The sequence below is a fragment of the Hippopotamus amphibius genome, chromosome 7 (assembly GCF_030028045.1).
Source record: "Hippopotamus amphibius kiboko isolate mHipAmp2 chromosome 7, mHipAmp2.hap2, whole genome shotgun sequence".
NCBI lineage: Eukaryota > Metazoa > Chordata > Mammalia > Artiodactyla > Hippopotamidae > Hippopotamus > Hippopotamus amphibius.
Window position 1 is genome coordinate 109215713 of NC_080192.1, and position 21042 is coordinate 109236754.

Consider the following 21042-nt stretch of genomic DNA (forward strand, 5'->3'; position numbering starts at 1 on the left):
CCGAGTTAAATGTACCTTCTGATTCAACGGAGATATAGTGTCAATGGCAGAATCAATAGGAAAAATCTGAATCCTCTGTTCTGTATAGGTGTGAAAGTTCAGAAGAGCCTTGACAAGATCTTGAACAAAAGCCAGGGCCTGCCCAGCGATATCCCGCATCTTCAGCTTTAAAATGAGAAGGATATAGTTAAAGTCAACTATCAAGTTATCACTCCCAAACAACTTTATTAAGTTTGCTTTTGGAGAAAACATTTGAACTCTAGTATAATTATTTCTTAATTTATATTCATTTGCTCCCACTTACATTTTAATACTACCATCTAAGTAAATTACAAGAGAAAGCTGCCAGTTTTGGCAAATATACCTCCTCCACTTAACCTAGGCTGTTAAAGTGCAAAGCCCACCAACGTAAAAGAAAGGTACGACTCAAAAATCAGTGCATCCCTCAATTCAGTTCTAATGTTATTGGACAAGAGAAAGCAAAAAATCTGTATTATTTACAAATTCAAAAAACAGCGAGTTGCACAATTTTTAAAAATATATGAGAAAAGAAAGCAAAAGGTAAACACACTGTGCACAAGCTGGTGCCCAAACAACTAACTGGTGTCTCTGAAAAGTTTGACGTGCACAGCACTGAAAATAAAAACTTCATCTTTACCTGGTGCCTCCTATTGTGGACCGGAACGTTCAGAGCGTTATACTGACTATATTCTACAAAACAAAAATGGATGTACATTAAGTCATTCTATATTTACAGAAAAAGAGCTTAACTGAGAAATAGTAAATGTTCACCCCATTTCCCAGCTCCTCTCCACCTCAGCCCCTTCCCTTCCTGATCACTGCAGTGCACTCTGCACAGGCTCTTTGTACTCTGGACTCCTCATTCCCACCACTCCCAACAGGGGGCTCATCCATCCCAGTTGGGTCACATCAGTTTCTCTCCCCAGATCTAGGCTTTTAATTACAAATGTACACACCAGCAGGTAAAGAGATGCACACCAACCTGTTAAAATATTAAGCCACAACAAAGCTAACCTCATCATCTTTCCCATAAATCTGCTCCCCATCTGCCTCTATGATTTCTGTCAACTGCACCCTATCTTTCCACCACACTGCCTCCTCTCTCTCCCTTGCCTCCTTGCATCTCCCTGACAACTCAGGCTTCAGCCCCCATCACGGCACACCAGGACTATCATCACAACAGCATCAGCCCCCTTCTCCCAACCCAGGGTGGTCTACACGCTGTTACCAGGTTAACTTTGTGAGCACGCAAATCTCATCAAGACATTTCCGAAAGTGTCTCAACAACGTACTGCCTTGCAAATTAAGTCCCAAGCCCTTTGCCCAGAACTTGAGGGTCCAACCCCACCCTCTCTTTCAGAACTTACCCATCATTGGCCTCCACATCCCACCCACTCTAGCCTCCAGTCATACTCAACTATTTACTGCAGTCAGGCCCTGACAGCACCTTTATCCTACATACAACACTCCATGCAATTCCCTGGCTCGTTCTTCCTCATCTCTCTGACCAATAAAACCTACTTTCGCATCCTGGCCCAGCTCAAAGCACACTTATTCCAAAAGGCTTCCCCAAACAACGCCACCAGTAGTGATCATCCTTCCTCTGAAATCCCAAGAGGTTCTTCATGGAATAATTTAGCTTATATTTTAGATATTTCTCTCTATTATCTCTCCCCTTCTGGACTATAAATTCCTTAAGGGTAGAGATGTTTGTTCTATACATTTTTGCATATCCTATGCTTCCCACCCATTTAGACTTTCAGCAAATAATCTCAAAATATTTCGGAACGAAAAGTAGTGACCTACTCGTGACATGATAAGGACCTAAAATAGGGTGACAACTAGTATTAGAAAAAGATTAACCCACAGAGATTCAGAAGGAAATGATTAGAACCTGATGATTAAGAATTAAGGGGAAAATGAAATGCCAAGGTTTCAAGTCTAGTGGATCAAAGTATGCTGGTGTTATTTACATTACTGTAGAAAGCAGTAACAGGTGTTGTTTTCAGAGGAATTTAGGCTTTTGATATAATAATGACACATGCTGATTTCAGTGTTAGAGCAAACTGCTATTTTTCTCTGGTGTCTTTTCTTTCCTCTTTTTTTAGGTCTTCCCTAAGAAAAATTAAGACGTCAAAAATTAATTTCAATCATATAACTGTAAAAAAGAAAATGTACACTAACTTGAATTTAAGTTTCAAACAATTGTTTTGTCTTCAAGATTTTGATTTAATACTTGTCTAAAGGTTACAAATTTGGCACCTATTATACATGCAAGTTGATTTTTTTTTAAAGTTCTTTTTGTTGCTCTTGGCTGTGTAAATTACCAGACCATTCCCAGGACGAGCAGGAAGCAGGGCTTCCCCAAGTCAGCTCCCTGACTATGGCTGGGGATTGTCTGCAGGGCAGGAGATACCAGGCTGAGAAGATTCAGCTCCCACCTACCCCCTACTCCTCTCCCACCTTGCTGTCCACTATGATCAATTCTTCTTGCTCAAGTATTCAGATACTTTATGTGCAGGCTGGTTTTCACCTTGGGATATGTTAAATGCATGCAATTAAAAAATGTGGCTTTGGGCTTTTTCCAAGAAGCCTAGCTTCAGAATAGTTATGTGACAACTTAAAATCTCCCTATGAAACATGAGGGCCATAGCTGATCAAAAGGACAAAGAAAAGCAACCTTATGTTGGGCCAATGAGATTTTCTGCCAAACAGATTAGAAATTATTTTAATTAGGTGGCTATCATAAAGAGGTTCAGAGTTGCAAATACTGGAAAACTAAACATGACACCTACTTGTATCATTAAAAGGTACTTTTTCATTGATGATTGATAAGGATTCCTCTAATCTACTTGACAAATCTTCATGAAGATTCTTTAACTGTAATTGACTGAAAGAAAAAATACAAAACCACATTATCAACAGACAGAGGATCATCATTTGCTTGTTACCTCAACAGCTGGTATCAGGCTTTCAGAGGACCGTACCTGACATCTGGGATACCCTTGGCAGTAGAGAGTTGTTAAAAAAATTAAGATAAGAAAAATACTAAGCCTTGATTCTAAAGCCCCTGAGACTCCTGCTGAATGACTGGAAGCTTCGAAGAATTTATCACAGTCCCAATATCTTACATAATTTTATTTCCCCAAGCTCAGAATAACCTTAGAGCCATTTCGAACTCAAACATTTTCTCTTTACAACACATAAATATTTGTTCAAGTATTATGGTAAAGGTTTTGTTTTGTTTTTTTCTTTTTTTTCTTTTTATTTATTTATTTATTATATTTGGGGGGGGGTAATGGTAAAGGTTTTTAAAGTATTATAGCAGATTTTTTTTCCTTGAGCTCAACATCTGATCATTTTTGGTTCCGACCCAATTAAGAGTATAGGTATACCATGCATGTTCAATGCAACCAATGTGAAGAAATTCACTTGATTGATCCTATTAAAACCTAAAATATATCATTTATCAAATAAATGTTGGTGTATGCTCTTACCACCCAGAGTTAAGTAGTATTTCAATTTAAGACGTAAATATCTCCAAATTAGATCACATAACCTCATTTTATTTAAAATGTACCATTGAAAGTTGATATAGCACCATCATTAGTTAGTTTTCCTGCCCCTGCATGGGACTATCAGAAGGCCTTCTCTTTGGGGTAGTCTGCAACAGAAAGGATCCAGTCCTCAGTACAGGAGCCCCAGAATGCCATATGCCACAGTTCAAAGCATCTGCAGGCTGAGGACTAGCACACAAGCCACTCTACCAAGAATACATAAGGTCCCAGAGATAACAGAACTGAAAAGGACCCTGCAGATGATGTACTCCTGTCATTGCAAATGTGAGAAAATTAAGACAGAGGAGCTACTACACCAAAACTCAGGTCTTCTGATTCTCACTTCAGGGCCCCTTGGAATTCAAGTTTCCACATACCATTCTTCTGTCCGAAGTCGACACTCCTTGGCCTCCTTTTCTAGAGTCTGAGATTTTACCTGAATTTTAGAAGGAAAAGAAAAGCATAGCACAGGGAACTCTACTCATTATTCTCTAATAACCTATATAGTCTGTAAAAGAATGAATATATGTATATGTATAACTGAATCATTTTGCTGTATACCTGAAACTAACACAATAGTGTAAATCAACTACACTTCAATAAAATTAAAAAAAAAAAAAAAAAAAAAACACAAAAAATTATGCCAAACTATATCGTTTGACTTTCCATTTTGAAATCCTGCAGGTGGAGAAAAATTTTTTCTACTCTTTTTTTTTTTTTGGTTTTCCCCTATAAATTTTATATAGCTATTTACTTGAAACTGTGTTCAATTTGCTAGAAATGTGGTATGACAAATACAACTAACGAAAATCATATGCATATTTGTCTGTCAAAAAAAAACCAGAAAGAAAAAGAAAAGCAGATGACTCAGGACACAGATGAGGGCACGCTGAGGAGATACTGCAGGCAGCAGTCCCGCCCGGAACGGCTAACTTTTGTTCTATAAAGCACACAGACAATTTACAAAAGCCTGGACTATTTCTTCATGTGCTCTCACCAACAGCGGGGCTTACCTCTAATTTAGCCTTGTCGTTCTGCAGCTTCTCGATGGTTTCCATGTACTTCCGCGTCAGGCCATCAACCACGGCTTGGTGCTGGGCCGCCTCCATCTCCAGAGTGGCCAGCCGACTCCTCAGCTCTGCTTCCACGTGTTTGTGCTGCTCATCGGCTTCAAAAAACTGAAAAGAAAAGATCATGTTGTCTTCTCACAACATATACAAATGAAGAGAAAACAACCGCAGCGACTAATCGTTGAGCAACTTCCATAAGGTTCCATATGCTCACTCTGCAAACTAGTGGATCCTCACAACAGGTCAGAAGTGATGCACCTGTGATCCCTCCTTTACAGATGGGGAACCCGAAGCTTCAACAGGTGACCTAACTTGTCAAATGCCTCACAGTCCAAAGCCTATACCTCCTTCCTCCCAGTCTCACAGATTTCTATTTCAAACCATTTCTGGCACACAGAGAACTCAATTGACCAGGGTATGACTTTTCTGTTAGGCTGGCTTCTACAATTAAATAATCAAAATTCAAACAGATGTTACTCCTGAAGCAGGTAAAGCTCTTCTCCTTAATGAGAACCCAGTACTAAGTAAAAACTATGAATACTTAACACAAAATTCATGAGGTCAAAAGTTCATTTTGTAAACATTTTCAAAGACTGAGAATGCATATTTATTTTTCACTGTTTGACTATGCTCACCATTTCACACAAAAAATCAGGGGGCATAGTTGAATACACTACACTATGACTCTTAAAATATGCTGAATGGCTTGGAGCAGACATTGATTACCCAACATTCCATAAATATTTGAGGGCCCTGAGGCTGGGCAGACAAAACCGACATGGTTTGTACCCTAATGAGACCTTACAGACTAACAGGGAAGCAGATAAAAACCAACTAAACTGTCATAAATTAAAAAGGAAACACTATTTATTGATAAATCCCCATCTAAATGATCCATCCAACCATTTCCTATTTAAAATGAAGAGTGCCCAGTATACTTCTGTACTGTATTGTTATACTGTTTTGTTAACGTATGAAATTATTCTGCTGTCCTCTGAACATGTGCATATTCAAAGCACACATCTGTATTAAAATATGAATGAGATCTAAGGAATGAATGACAGTGACATATGTACGTAACAACCATAGGAAACATTAAAACACCCACCCATACACAAAACACTCTATCTTGCACTGGTTTTTCCACATTCCAGATCATACTGTACAACCCATTTTTAAATTCATATGGAAAAACAGAAAGATTTTCTCACTTGTATATGTAACCGTTCATTCTCTTCTATCTTCTTCTGCAGGTCTTCATCAAAGACACTCTTCTGCTCTTGACTCAACTGAGAAGAAGATTCTCCACTTTTCTGATGGAAAGAATAAGTTATGTCCACATCACTTTTATCCTTTAGAGAAACATCCTAAGGTACACAGATTCTCTATCACCTTAGTAGCTTGTCTCTTCTACGTGTTCACCATTCTCAAACAATCCTGCAAAAAGTATACAGTCCATCATTTAACTTCTCCTACGTGACACAGTTGGAACTGCAAATATTGCAATGAGCAGGAAAGCTTAAAAAAGAGACAGAGAGAAAACAAGAACAGATAAGGCTCACGATTCTTTGCAGATGAATTCAGGAATAGTTCTGTTGGAAGACAGAGCAGACCCAGGAAGCTAGCAATATAAATATGCTAATAAATACCATTTCAATTGATCTTTTGGTTTGGGAAATGACAGTTTTACCAATTCCAAGAGTCTAAGATGTTAAACTCCTTTAAGAAATTAACAGCATTCACAAAAATACATTTATACAAAAGTTCACATAAATTTCTAATTTAAAAAACATAAGACAAAGCTATTACAAATAAACAGAAGGAAAAAGCTCAAAGAATATGAAAAATACTTTCCTTTTGCCTTTTTACCAATATTAACTTTTTGTACATAGAAGAAAAGCACTATTTAAGAGCCAATAATGAACATTTGTTTTCACGGAATACACACAGAAGTGAGACTATTCGAGGGACAGCCTAACAATGGAACTGTTCAGACATCAGTCACTACCCTCCTCGGTCTTTCTCGTGTTTCACGCCTCACTTAAAATGAAGTCACTTACTGATCCAATGTGAACCAGTGATTAGAAAGTCCTTTGAAAATGGAGCAGCTATGTAATAAACAAATAAATAAATAAATATTAAATGCGAACACAAGAGGTACACACACACAAGGAACACTGTTGAAGGACATATTCTGGGTCCTTAGTATTTCCAAATTTGGAAAGCTTTTATGAAAATTAGTTCAGAAGTAATTATACCCAAATCTCTGCTAAAGCAGCCCTTGGAGAGGATCTCCCTAACCTGGGGAGCATGTCTGAAATACAAATGGCTATTCCCTTCCCAAGGGTCTTTCAGAACTTCCAGAGCATGTGTATTTTGACAAAGTTTCCCAAGTGATTCTAATACATATCTGTTTTGCCCTCTCTGTTCCCCATTTATTTGAAATTGCTACTCTAGAAAATTCTTCCATGTAAAGGAAACACATATGGAAATGTACTAACACATAATTATGTCGACTGCCCACCATATGGCAAAAACAGTCTCAGGCACTTTTACATGATCCCATTTAATCCTGACAACAAACCTGAAGTATCTTCCCCACAACTGAGGTTGCAAGGCCAAAAAATTTGCCTAAAGTCATAGAACTATAAATGGCAGACAAAGAATTCAAGCCTGGGCTCAACTCCAAAGCCTGCACTCTTCCCTGCACACCGTGCTGCTTCACAGTTACTGCGCACCTTCTTCCCTCCAACTGTTCTATTATCATTGCCTCAGTCCACACATTTGTGGGGTGCTGTTCTACAAACACACGACTTATAAAGACCCAATCACTAGCTCCTGCCCTTAAAAAAGCAACTTCTTAAATCATAGAATGATCAAAAGTACCAGATCATCCATCTTAGAGCAATCAGAATCTCACCTCCCTATATAAAACCAGAAGGGAAAAGAACTATATTTGCATCTCAGGACGAGAATACCAAATTGAACTCCTAAGAATAAACATGAAGAAAATACATCTGCAGCAAACTTACAAGCCTAATGTATGAGTACTTCAACTGCTAGTTTCACAGAGAGCACTTACACTTTGACAATGTTTCTCATTCTATCTGCCCTACCTTGGGTTAATGGCAACTGACTATAAAAAATATCTATAATTTTGACCAATATGAGATACTCCATTCACTTTTCTCAGTCACTAAATCAACTATGTGTATTTTGGCTCCTAATAAATTTTTGAAAACTCACTTCCATATGAAAATGCCTCTAATACTTAATATATATTAATAGTAAATGTCTGCTTTTTTGACCCAATATCCAGGTATAATAATGGAACTTTAGAATATTTGGAGGTGAGGTTTTCTGTTAAAACAAGGATGGCCTGGAGATGTCTGTACTTAATGACAAGGTCACACTAACTTGCTTTTACTTGACCTACCTTGTTTTTCTTGCCTCGGGGTTCACTTAGAGCCAGTTCATCTTGAAGTAGCTCTACCCTCTTGGCAAGCTGCAGATTTCGAAATGTCAAACTGTCCATCTCCTGCTGCAGTTTTCTCAGTGACTGATCCTTCATTTTCAGTTGTTCCTACATCAAAGTGAAAACAGACCATTCCTTGTAATCTAGCCTTAACATTTAAAAATAATGAAAAAAAAAACTTTTGTGTCACCAAAATATAATCAAAACCTCTCACTTTAAGGAATTCAAGTTGTATGTTTATCATTCCAGTTCCTATGTTTTTAGCTCTGTTTTGTGACAAAATCATTTTCTGGCCAAACCAAGAAAACTTAAAAATAAAACTAAAAGCGTACATATACTGAAGTAACAGTCATCAACTTAAAGTAAAATATCCGCAACTACATGTTGTTACATAATGTTGTTATACTTGTGTCTGGCAGTGAGGAGACACAAAGTCTAAGGCTACAATTTTATAAACTTCAAATGTGAAAGAGAACCTCAGACTCACTGATGATGCCCTTCAGTAAGCAAGAATGGAAGAAATATATTTGTATGCACCATTTCCTACAAATCCTCCTTGAATTTAAGTCAGTCAAAATGAAGTCTTTTTTAATACACCTACGGTTGAGTTATTCTGATCTGTCAAAGACAAAAATCAATATTATCCTAACACAAGAATATTTTCAGATGCTTTAAAGTGAAAATAGGGACAAAATCTAAAATCTAAACAACACATCTTCTACTGACCATTCTGCACTGTTTAAACCATGATAGGGTAAGAAAATGGGAAACAAGAGAAATATTTAGTTTCACTCTATTTTTTTAAAAAATATTATTCTGGGGCTCCCCTGGCGGTCCAGTGGTTAAGACTTCGCATTCCCAGTGCAGGGGGCATGGGTTCGATCCCTGGTCCGGAAACTAAGATCCCATATGCACAGCAGAAGAAAAAAATTATTCTAGCTATATTTTCCTTATGACCTTCTGACAACTTTTTGTTCACTGGTAATCAAACACAGATGGCCATATACTATCATATAATGAAAGATCTGTACGTTTATTACTTTCATTGAAAAACTACTATAAAGCTAAGACGTCAAGTTTTAACTAATAGGGAATTTAAGGATATTGAAACAGAAACCTAAAAACCAGAGGCTGCAGTCTGTTTCTATTGACATTATTTGCATTTTGAGGGCACGACTAGAGGGATAAAATATGTTTCCATTAAAGAGAAAAACATTTTCCTTTTCTGTTGTTTGTTTAGTAAGTCCTTAATTTTTACTTGAAGTTCAATGGTAAACTTAGGCCCTGCCCATGTCCAAATTATTATATGTTTCAAATTATAGAAATTCAAAACAATGAACGCTTACTGTATCTAATAACTCATTAAAGACAAACCCAATATAATCAAATGCCTTCTGTAACCGAAGACATCCTAACATTCCTAATGAGCAAACTGGCAAACTGTCATTCTCACTGTAATTTTAATGACCACTGCAATGAATAGTAAAACAAGGAGTAACTTCTTTACATCCTTATAATTAGTTAATCACTAGGTGACCAATGTTCCAATTCCATTAACCAATCATTAATTTCAGAAGACCTCCATCCCAAACTCTGTAAACCCTAGTTTCTGCAATGAGGATGATAATAGTGGCGTCTGCCCTCACAGAGTCGTGAAAACTGAGATAATGGATGTAATGTGCCAGCACGATGCCTGACACACAGTGAGCACTCAATAAAGAGAGCCTGCTGTTGCCACCACAGCAACTATCACAGAGTTAATCAAACACAACCAGCAACAGGAGGGTGTCAAACACCAGCCTGGGCTACGAAGACGAGCTAGGAAAGATGTTCCTCAGTAACAGGTTTTAAACATCATGAGGAGAGAGAACAATAATTTCTTCAGTGATCTAGGCAAAATAATAACTTGGCTAACAAACCCTGACTACAAAGCTTATTTTTAATAATCTCAGCTTGGGTGCAGAGAGCTTTGGGAGTATGGGTAAGGTGCTCTGAACCATCTCAGACCTGAGTCTGTGAACAGCACCTGAGAAGGGAGTGCCCTCAAGAGACAGATTTCTCTAGTGGAGGGTCCGACACCGGCCAAGTGAAAGGACACATCCCCAGGTCTTGGTGAGTTGAGTGGAAATACCCAGGATATGTCACTGGTTGGGGGCTACTCCAGAAAGAGAGAAGAGTAAAGGGAATCCTAAGCCCTTTTCTCTAAAGACAAAGCAAGGGAGAGAGTGAAAAATGAGGCAGGGAGTATATTTAACTGAAACTCGGCTAAGAAGGAATTCATATCCTAGAATTAATTTCTCTAATTAAAAATATCACTAAGCAATATTTATTACATGCCTACTAAAATGAGGTAGAAACAAATTCCTTCATCTCCCATCACATTTCTCTTCTTAGTTAAAGGTGCTGATGGTAAAATGTATCGCTCAGACCTCATGAACACAGGTTATCGCTGTTAAACAGCTCAACCCCAAAGCAAGATTAATGGACTAAATGATTCACACTTTCAAATCCATTTAGTAGGGGACAACCATCTGCTGAATGCTGGGGATAGAAACATGAATATGACATAGCCCCCGCAGAGTGCTATGAGATGAAGCCAGATAAGAAGCCCCATTAATCCTGAGAGAAGCACGGTATGAGAGAAATGCATTAGATACAGTCCACTAATACATTTTTGCAATTTCTAGCTAAGGAAGTCAAAGCACATCACATTCATACCTAAACTAGTAGGAAAGTTAAACACAAAAAAAGACTCCATTACCCTCCCCCATTCCTAGTGAATCAGTGTCAGAGTTGGGAATTTAGCCCAGAAAATGAGCTGAATTCCCTGCTTTGAGCTTCACCAAACCCTAACCTAACCCTCACAACACAAGATACCCTGTAGCCTACCTTTAAAGCAGCAGAATTCGCTTGTTCATCCACGACACCTTTCTTCAAGACCTGATTCTGAGCCCGAAGCTGAAAACAGAAGTAATAATTAATTTTTAATATAAAGCAATCACTTATAGATAACAAGGAAATCACTTACCATAACTTCACAAGAACAGAACACTAACTATCTGCTCACATATATGTAAGAAGAATAATAGCCCGGAAGAGGCTAGTACAGATCATCAGCCTGCCATTTTACAAATAACGACACAGAGGCTGAGCTGCCCAATGACATAAAACTAATCGATGCAAAACTGAGACTAAAATCCAGGTCTCTCGACTTCCCGTACATGGTTCTTTCTATGAAACAAATCACCTCCCTAAATAAAAACTAATACAATAGATAATAGGGTACTGAGTGTGTCATTTTCCTTGAAACTCTGACACACCGTTCATCTGTAAAATACATACAACTGGACTAATTATGGAATAAGAATTCTAGAGAAAAAGTATAGGGCATCAACAAACCCAGCAGCAAGCACATTGTGCCTAATATTAGTCATGCAAAGATCATCACCCACAACAGCCTCAGGGATGGAGGACTTGTAATCAGGCATCAGCGGAAGCAGTGTACAAAAGCAACTGAGAAGTAAGCTCAATTTAGAAATTAATAATAATAGCAGCTAGCATTTGAATGTGCATTACATACCAGGCACTGTCCTAAATACTTTACATATACTACCTCATTAATCCTCACAACCCTATGAAATAGGTGCTATAATTATTGCCATTTTACAGATGAAACTGAGGGACAGAGAAGTTAAGTGGCAATGCTGAGATTCAGACACCAGCAGTTTTGACTCTGGGCATAAAGTCATTAGGCCATACTGGCTACTATTTTATAAACCTACACATAAATGAGAAAAGGAGTGGGCTGAAGAGGTGGACGAAGCCTTTGAAGAGGTAACATTTGGGCTTCTTTTGTAGTTAATTTTTTAAAAAATTGAGGTCTAACTTTATTTTAAATAAAGCATATAATATGAAGCAAAAATTATACAGCTTGATGAATTTTTACCTACGTATACATCTATATCACCACCAGCAGCAGGGTTTTGAAAGATAAACCTTCTGCAGGTAATCCCCTTCTGTAGTTATCAGCAAGGACAACACAGAGTGTGTGAGAATCAATATATCAGCCCAGAGCAGCTGAAGCAAAAGGGTTACAGACTAAAATTCTGCAGACTCAGTACAGAGACCATGGAAGAAAATGAAACTAAATGAATGGGAAGGTTTTATCTATGAACTTAAAAAAACAAAACAAAAAATTACTTCCAGTTCTGCATAGCTCATATCTGTCTCCTGAGAACAGAAATGACCCTTTTCTGTGCTAGAAGAGTAGAAATATTTGAATACTAAACTTTAAACTGACACACAAGAGAAAACTGAGCTGAGTCTAAGAAAAGCAGGAATATTGCAGGATATTCATTTCCAGCAAGGCAGACTGAAAAGATGAGCTGATTCTATTTTTAGAAAGTTAAAAGATAACAGTACACAATCAAAAAAGAAAGAAGACCCAAATCTTGCTCTGTCATTTCCTAGACAATATAAACTTGGGAAATTCATTTAACGTTTCTGAGCCTTAGTTATATGGTCTACAAAATGGGTTAATACATCCCTATCTTCATTCTTCTGAGGCTGCTGTGAGAACCAGATAAGAAACCTATGTCAAAGCACTTTCTAAACCATCAAGTGCTCCACAAATGGAAAGAGAGCTCATATTAATAGAGCAGAATCAAAGCGTCAACAGATACATTTATTATAGTTTGCCTAGTGTAAGGCACTGTGCTAAATGATATGGGGGAGAGACAGAAGTAAAAAGCCATCCCTGTTTTCAAAGAGTTTACAATTTAAAAGAGAAGAGAAAAGATAACAATACTAGCATTTCCTGCTTAAAATAATAATAATATAGACATTAAATTCTCTAGAACAGGGGTTGCCAAACTAAGGCCCATGGGCCAAACTGGCCTGCTACCTGTTTTAAAGTTTTGCTGGAACAGAGCCACACTCATTTACGAATTATCTATGATTGCTTTTGAGCTACAATGACAGAGATGAGTAGATGCAACAGAAACCGTATGGACCCAAGCCTAAAGTATTTCCTATTAGGCTCTTTACACTCTGCTCTAGAAGTTCAGAAGAGAGAAATAAATACCACTTTAATGTTGACTTCCACTATGTAATATTTTACCTTTTAAGCAATATCAACATATTCTTGGATAATGTGCTACCTAGGTAACAGAATTCAATAAATACTTTCAAACCCACATAGCCAAAAGACAGCAATACTACTTTGGTCTTTAGGTTTCATTTCATACCCTTGTTCTAACTTGGATCTATGATTCTATTCTTTGTGTGGTATTTATTTATTTATTTATTTATTTATTTATTTATTTATTTAAGTCTTTAATGAATTTGTTGCAATATTGCTTCTGTTTAATGTTTTGGTTTTTTTGGCTGCGAGGAATGTGGGATCTTAGCTCCCTGACCAGGGACTGAACCCACACCCCCTGCACTGGAAGGTAAAGTCTTAACCACTAGACCACCAGGCAAGTATCTCTGCATGGTATTTAGAAGCTCCTAACGACTGCCTCAAGGACTAGGGATGAAGCTTGAAATCCGCCGAACGGATAATTTTCTGTAGGACTGGAATAACATCAATTTTAAAACAAACAACCAAAAAACCCTCACCTTTAATTTCTAAGACACACTTAAAAGTTACTTAAAGCAAACTGAACAGCCTATTTTGTCAAAAAAGCAAAATTAAAATTTTCAAATTACTGCTTTTTGGAACTTAATCTGATTATAATGATTTTGATTTTCCTTTGGAAAATATTGTTTGCTAAACTGATAAGAATTCAAACAGTTTCAATGGAAACGCGCAACAGAAAATGCAGGTTTTAGAAATATTTATCCAAAATTCCTTTCTATTGTTTGGTAGGTAGAAAAGGATAAGCTTGGCCTACTCCATTGTCTTGTTAATTACACTTGGCATTTGGCATCTTCCTGCATGTCAGCATCACTGCTGCCACATCTCTGCATTACCGACCAGCACCTTGTCAAATGCGGATACTGCTGTGACTAGTCTGGTCTTTGAGAATCTTATCTTTCTCCTTACCAGCATTCACCACAATGGGGAGGCAACGGCCGTGTTTGTTGCAGTGTTTGTTTTAGAAACAGTTACAGGTGGCCACTAATGCCTCTAGCAGACCAGTGTTGAGACTCCAGTAGATGTGGATATAACTGAGAAACAATTGCCCTGAAGTCCCCGTTAGCAAAGAAAAGTTCTCCAGAAGTGATATAGCCTATTTCCAGCAGCTGTGCCATGCACTTCTGTTCCATTTGTTAGAGTAATGGCCCTCTGAATCCCAACTCAGAAGCCCTCTTAGTCCTCTCAAACCTCATTTTTCACTGTCTTGTAATCTTTTGATTAGCTCTGTGTCTTACTCTGAAAACATAGCCTTTCCTCATTTTAACCAACCAAATCCCAAGTGTTCTTCCAGAGCCTTTTTTCTACTCTGGTCCTATTTCTTCCATAAATTTTTCCTAACCATTCTCTACAGTGCCTCTATGGTCCACAGTAACATTGCCCTCAGTTCCCTGGGCACTTACTAGTAACAGGACATCTCTTACTAAACTGTTCAGTTTTAATTTTACTTTTTAAAGTAGTACATTTTATGTTTACTAATTCATGTATGATTTCTATACTCATGTCTCATCTGCCAATTAAACTGTCCTTCACAGTAGTGACTACAGTATACTTCCTCGTATCTCCTGCCTACAATGAAAGATCAATGCTATAGATAGAGAAGGTACTCAAATTTTTAGTTAATCAAGTGCTGTAAACAGTGTTTAAATGTAACGCATTGTACAACTCTGTTAAGAGACAGCCATTACTTTAACAGTCCCTCTCTAAGACCCTTCTCCAAATGATTTGAACCTCATGATCCTACTGAACACCAAGCATCTCCAAAGGTCCTGAGCCTGACTCTCTAATACCCAGTGCCTACACTGCTCTATGTAACTTTGGTTCTGGAACAGCCCAGCCTCAGTCAGACTTATCACAAATCTGTTTCTCCAAGGACACAGAGAGTGGTGGTGAGCCAACTATGACCTCTCTCATGCCACTTTGCCAGTGTGTGATAGGATAATTGGCCCAAGATTAGAGATTTACTACCTTTGATCACAAACTGCGGGAAGAGTTTGTGCGCAAAGAGAGGTGAATCGCCTACATGCACTTTCTCATCTAATCCTCAACAACCTTCTGTGTCAGAATCACTCTTACATAACTGTTTCCATACAATGGGCATTTTGACATTTATAAATGTTTTATGACCCTATAAAACATATCTTTAGACGTATAGCTTTTCTCCATTACAAAGTAATATATGCAACAGACAACCTGAAGCCCATACCTAAGCCTCACCAAAATGCTGATTTCAGAATACTTAAGTCATCTGCAGACAACAGCTTCAGTAATTCTGGCCCGGATGATCCTTAAAAAACTCCCAGTTCTAACATTTTAGGAATTCTACAGAGCTGGGAATACCACTTAGTCTTACTCTCTGCCTACAAACTTGCTCCTCACCCTGGAAAAGGATAAAGTAACTGTAGGCTGCATTATATGTACTAATGGCTGGGGTCATTTGGTCACTGAGTAGCAAAGAAAACCTTGTCTGACCTGCCCTCACACGAAACCCTTTCTCTAGCTCCAGCTCCCATGTAGGGAAATTCACTAGGACAAAACCCCACCCCCAACCCTGCAGTCTAGCTGCCTCATCAGTGACTGATTGGCAATTCAGTTGAATTAAAGAAGAGCAGGACACCCCTCGTCTTTCTAAGGCCTTGCTATTCAAACTGTGGTCTGTAGACAGCTGCTGCAGCAGCATCACCTGGGAGCAGTCTCAGGCCCTACGTCAGAACTACTGAACCAGAATCTGCAGTTTAACAAGGTCTTCAGGTGAGTCACATAGATATTTACATTTGTGATGCACTGATCTAGGGGCTAAGCTAGCACAGTTCAACAGAGTAGCCAATAGCCACACATGCCTATTTAAACTTAATTACTTAAATAAAATACAAAACTTAATTCCTCAGCTGAGCTAGCCATGTCTCAAGTACTCAACAGCTCCACATGCTAGTGGTCATCCTATTGGATAGCAAAGATACAGAACACTTTCATTCTCCTGGGAAGTTCCACTGGTTAGCAATGAACACAGTCTGTTTTCCAAACTACATTTAGTAGTGAACCCTACACATTAGGGCAGAAAAAAGCTGATACTCAATTCTAATCCAATCCAGCTCCATAGTCTATTTCTCTTACAAGAGGCGTGATCAATCAGGTTCAGCCAAGCCCTGCTACCTGGAAGGCAAACACACCGAATCAAAACTGACTCCCAAAATGAGCATCTCCAAGAGTATAAGTCTAAAAAGTTCCCAGAGGCAATCTCCTTTGAAACTAAAAGAAGCATCAATTGCAAAGTGAACTGTTAGAGAAATAAAGGATGCTAAGCTTTCCCACCGGTTTTTACTGCCTTGAAAAGAGCTTTAAAAAGATTACCTGAACAAAAGCTACTATACTGATACCATTTCTTGAGCAATGGTTCTCAAACTCCGCTGTGCATCCAAATCACTAGAGAGGTTTGTTACAGCACAGACTTCTGGGTCTGACCATCAGTTTCAGATTCAGTAAGTCCTGGGTAGACCCAAGAATTTGTATTTCTAGGCCATTCCCAGATGCTGATGATGCTGATTCACTCTGAACCACTGACCCAGAGTAACACAAACATTGGAAAGATGGTTAGAACTTGAAACTTGCTTCCACACTAACATGGTGCCAGGCAAGAGTGCGGGAGCCGTGCACAGAAAGCAGCCTGAATCAAATGAGCCAGGACTGAGTACCCTCAGCCTCGTCTCCAGGATGAGATACAGCAGAGCATCAGAAGCAGAACAGGCCTTGGAAGAAACACCAAGTAAGACATGGTCTTTGATTCTGAATCTAGTGTAGCAAAAAGGAGGCCTTGATTAACTTTCCCTCACATCTCAAAGAGGCAGCCTCCATCTATTACCTATAAAATTCATAAATCTCTGAAAACCAGCTTCTATATACCTTTCTGCATCCCCAAACTCTGTTAAACCAGAAGTTTTAAAAGCCTCCAATGATCACCTAATTGTCCAAAGCACTAGGGTCTTATTAATCTCCACTTTTACTGACCTTTCCATAACACTTTATATTTCAGCAACCTGTCTGCCTCAGAAATTCTCATCTGCTTCGGCCTCCACGGTTCACCTTTTATCTAAGGAAACTCCCAGTCTCTTTAATGGGAGCTCCTCAGGCTGCTTTTTTCCTTCTCAGGAGGAAAGAAGATTATGACAGAAATTATTAAGGAAGAAATGGGCCCATTCCTGAAACACAGGCTAAGAGCTGCATTAAATAAGAATAAGAAGATTCTGCAAATGTCCTTGGTTTAGGGATCATGCTTGATTTGTAGGTCTCCTTCTACAGATTAAAAGGAACTCTTTTCTCTTTGTAGTCTAACTAAGGAAAAAGATGTAACAGGATTTCAACATCAGCCCACAATTTCTGCACCAGGGAAGCTAACAAAAAGGCAGAATACCCCTTCCATAGGCATAGGGCTGAAGGTAGCATACATCTTACCTAGAAATTGCCTGGCATTAGAATTGACAGGGAATGAAAAGCACATGAAATCTTTCAACCAATCCCTGTTCCTGTGCTCTGAAATTTCTATCACATTGCAATTAAAAGTATGAAAAATGGTCTGGTCCAATAGGGGAGATAACTCTAAGTCTGGCAGACCTCCTACAGACTCCTTAGCATTTCCTCCTACTGTCACATCCTTCCCACAGGTGTTTCCCAAAGAATCTACCTAAAGTGATTAACTCTCAAAGTTCAACTGTAGTCTTTATGGGAATTATTTCAAAAGCTCTGGCCTTTGTCCTGACTTTTAGCCAGCCCCTCTCCACTAGAAATTTTCAGCAATTAACCCAACATCACCTCAAGCTACTATGTGAATAAAACAGCCTCAACATGCCTTCCAACCATAAATACTATCATTGCATCTAACCTTCACTCCAAACCAGCTCACTTTCCTGCCCATCTTGCTCTGCAGTGGTGTTCCCTCAGAGAAGTCCATGGATCAACTTCAGGGTCAACCCTCACTCTTCCCTCACTCATCACATCCCACAGAATAAATGAGACACAAGGATGAGTGCCTTGACACCATTGTATCCTTCATAAACTTGCTGCTATGTGCAAAGCAAGCACTCAAAAAAGAGGTAAGCTAAATCATATTTTTTAACCATAATTCCTAAATCTAAGTCTCCTTCTCCATCTCAACAGTCACAACCTTTATTTAATCCTACATTACTCTCCCCCAAATTATTCAAAGACCCTATAGTCTGGCCTCCTTTCACCAATCTTTTCTCATTTCAGTCCACCCTCCACACGACTACCAGTTTTCTTTCTAAAAGCAATGTCACTCTCCTGTTCGAAAACCTTTACCGTCTCTCCATTACTCAAAGTTCAAACTTATTTGACAACCATGACCCTTCATGATTGGGTCCAAATTATCCCTCCAACCATATTTCACCACTCTCTGTCATGTATCTGACATGTCTGCCTTCAAGTCAGCAGAGACTGTCTCCTTTGCCTGCAGTACTACCATCCATCCCTTCCTCCCTATTCCCCACTCCCCAATCTGAGTAACTTCCACCCTTACCCGCCATTTCTTCTGTACTCCCACTGAACTAACACCTGTCATCCTGCATCATAATTATGTAAAACGTTTGAACATTCTATTAGAGTTGTCCTTAAGGTGGAACTCTGCCTCGCTCAGTAGGGTCTGGCAGACTGTTCACAGGCGGCACATAATTGTCTGCTTAACAAAAGAGCTTACGTATCCAAAAGAATAAAATCTTTCAAGGTTTTTATTACTTTTGGGAGGTTATACAATTATTTCAGCAATGCAGTCGCTGATCAAAATATTTCTGGAACTCTCTTCTGCCATTTGGAATTGCTTTCTGAGCTTGTTTATTCTCCAGAAAAGAAAATCAGTCCCCTTACTTTATACTCATGAAACATTTTCACCCAAAAATAGTAGAGCCAAGTTTGAGTACTGCCATCCTCCACTCACCACACTTCACCACATGAATTTGTTCCAAATAACTTCTGGCCCTTTCAAACAAAAAAATATTCATTCAAAGGATAAAAACTTGCCAACACTAACATCGTGCCACAGGCTCTTAAGACAAATTCGAATGAAAAGACAAGAAGTTTGGCCAACGGTAGCACTGCTGTAATTAGTATCCCAAAAGGCTCCCATATGATGGTGAAAAGACTTAAGTGTGTATGTTTAGGCACAGGTTTTATTTTTCAAAGAGTATTTCATTTCACCTTGCTGCATACTTGTTACATGAAATTAAAAACGTGTGTCTCAGTTTCTCCAAATTGTTAAAAGGGGGCGAAGTCTTCCCGTTGCTCCCATGAATGCCAAGATCACTGAAAACTAAGTTTAATGGCTAGTGAATCAATTTCCAAAGACGTAAGATTCTGCTTTTAGGAATTCACTGGAATATTCCTGAGGAAGAACCACCCTGCCCAGAGAAGCAGCACCGCCCTTTTCCGAGAAAAGGGTTCTATCTTTTAAAAGACTGATATCATAAATACGACAAAGGGACAGGTCCCTATGTTGCTTAATTCAATGTGTACTGAGTACCTGCTGGGTGCTCTGCCCCAGTCCAGGTGATTAAAAAAAAGTGAGGAAGGGACACAGCTCTAGCACTCAAGCTTCCAAAATCATCTTCAGACAACATCTTGCCAAAGCACTGAATCCATTCGTAACCACCTATCGCTGGTAAAGCAGTTTACACGCATGACTCTATTTACACTTCTGATTTGACTGGGGGCAGATAAATCTCTTTATCCTCATGTCATCCCTGTGGGAAAGGAGAAAGCTCGATCCTTCCCATCGCTGGGCTGGGAAAATTGAGGAAGGAGCAGTAGAGAAATGGTCCTCACCTTTCCCGTCCCTTCCCGACCAGCACCAGAGGCGGAAGCCAGGATTTCTGACATCCCAGTCCAAGCCCGCTGGTTAGTGAGAAGGAAGAATCAAACTCCTGCTCCTTCCCGCATAAACGCACCCGGACCCAGACACCGCCCGGCCCCATCTCCTGGGAGCTGCAGGTGGAGGCACGGTAATGGTGGACAGAGGAGGAGGAGGAGAGAGGAGGGGTGAGCTCGTGTGCCCCCTCCGCCGTCCCCCTCTGTCCCGACAAGTCTCTGCCAAGGCAACCCGAGGCCGCAGGGACCGGGACCCCCTACTTCCCGCATACGACGGGTACCTTCGAGTACTCCTGAGCCAGCTTCTGGTACTTCCCCTGCAACTCTGCCGAGGCCATGGCCTCCCCCGCCCCGTCCAGGCCAGGCTGCCCCAGCCGCTCAGCCCCGCCCCCCGCCCCCAGCCCCAGACACGCGGCAGGGTACCACTCCGCCAGCGCCCGCCCGCTCAGCCTCCGCCGCCGCGCCTCCTCCTCCACTTCCGGGTTCGCCCGGTGAGAGGAAGGCGGAGTGGGGCCGGGGGCGGAGCGACCACAGGGGGCGGGACAACGTCTTGACATCACTGCCCCACCCGCTCGCGCGCGAGCACGTGCGCGCGCAAGCTCTCTGGCGCTCCTGGGCTCTGCCTCTGGGACCGGGGGGCGCCATCTTGACGCATGGTCCAAGATGGCGACCTAGAACAGGGAAGGAGAGAATCAAAAGGGGAAGAGAATGATGAGAGCCCACAGAGTGGGCGGGGGACTATGGAGAGGGGCGGTGGTTGCGAAGAACCTAAGACCGGAAGAAGAAACATTCTAAGCGCAGCAAGAATTCTGGCCGAACACACCGCCCTCCCCCGCTGGTTCCCATGGCAACCGCCTGGCGTTTGATGGTTACATTTTTCAGAAGGCGCACCGAGAGAAAGACTTCTGTATT

The 21042-nt window shown here is 40.0% G+C and overlaps 1 protein-coding gene across 5 annotated transcripts in view; it reads right to left on the reverse strand.

Moving 5' to 3' along the window:
• Nucleotides 1-20589, reverse strand: part of PPP1R21 (protein phosphatase 1 regulatory subunit 21) — a 63907-nt gene extending 43318 nt beyond the window's left edge. The window contains exons 1-10 of one of the 5 annotated variants that reach the window (XM_057742636.1): nucleotides 20412-20440; nucleotides 17266-17398; nucleotides 11013-11081; nucleotides 8085-8231; nucleotides 5860-5961; nucleotides 4592-4756; nucleotides 3956-4014; nucleotides 2817-2911; nucleotides 659-711; nucleotides 16-165 (exon numbers count right to left, since the gene is read on the reverse strand). In XM_057742636.1, coding sequence (XP_057598619.1) covers nucleotides 16-165; nucleotides 659-711; nucleotides 2817-2911; nucleotides 3956-4014; nucleotides 4592-4756; nucleotides 5860-5961; nucleotides 8085-8219 — 759 coding nt within the window. In that variant the 5' untranslated portion in view covers nucleotides 8220-8231; nucleotides 11013-11081; nucleotides 17266-17398; nucleotides 20412-20440. Of the gene's footprint in view, nucleotides 1-15; nucleotides 166-658; nucleotides 712-2816; nucleotides 2912-3955; nucleotides 4015-4591; nucleotides 4757-5859; nucleotides 5962-8084; nucleotides 8232-11012; nucleotides 11082-17265; nucleotides 17399-20088; nucleotides 20158-20411 lie in introns of those variants that run through there. The other 4 variants (XM_057742633.1, XM_057742635.1, XM_057742638.1 and 1 more) reach the window with 4 other exon arrangements.
• Between the last annotated feature and the right edge of the window lie 453 nt (nucleotides 20590-21042).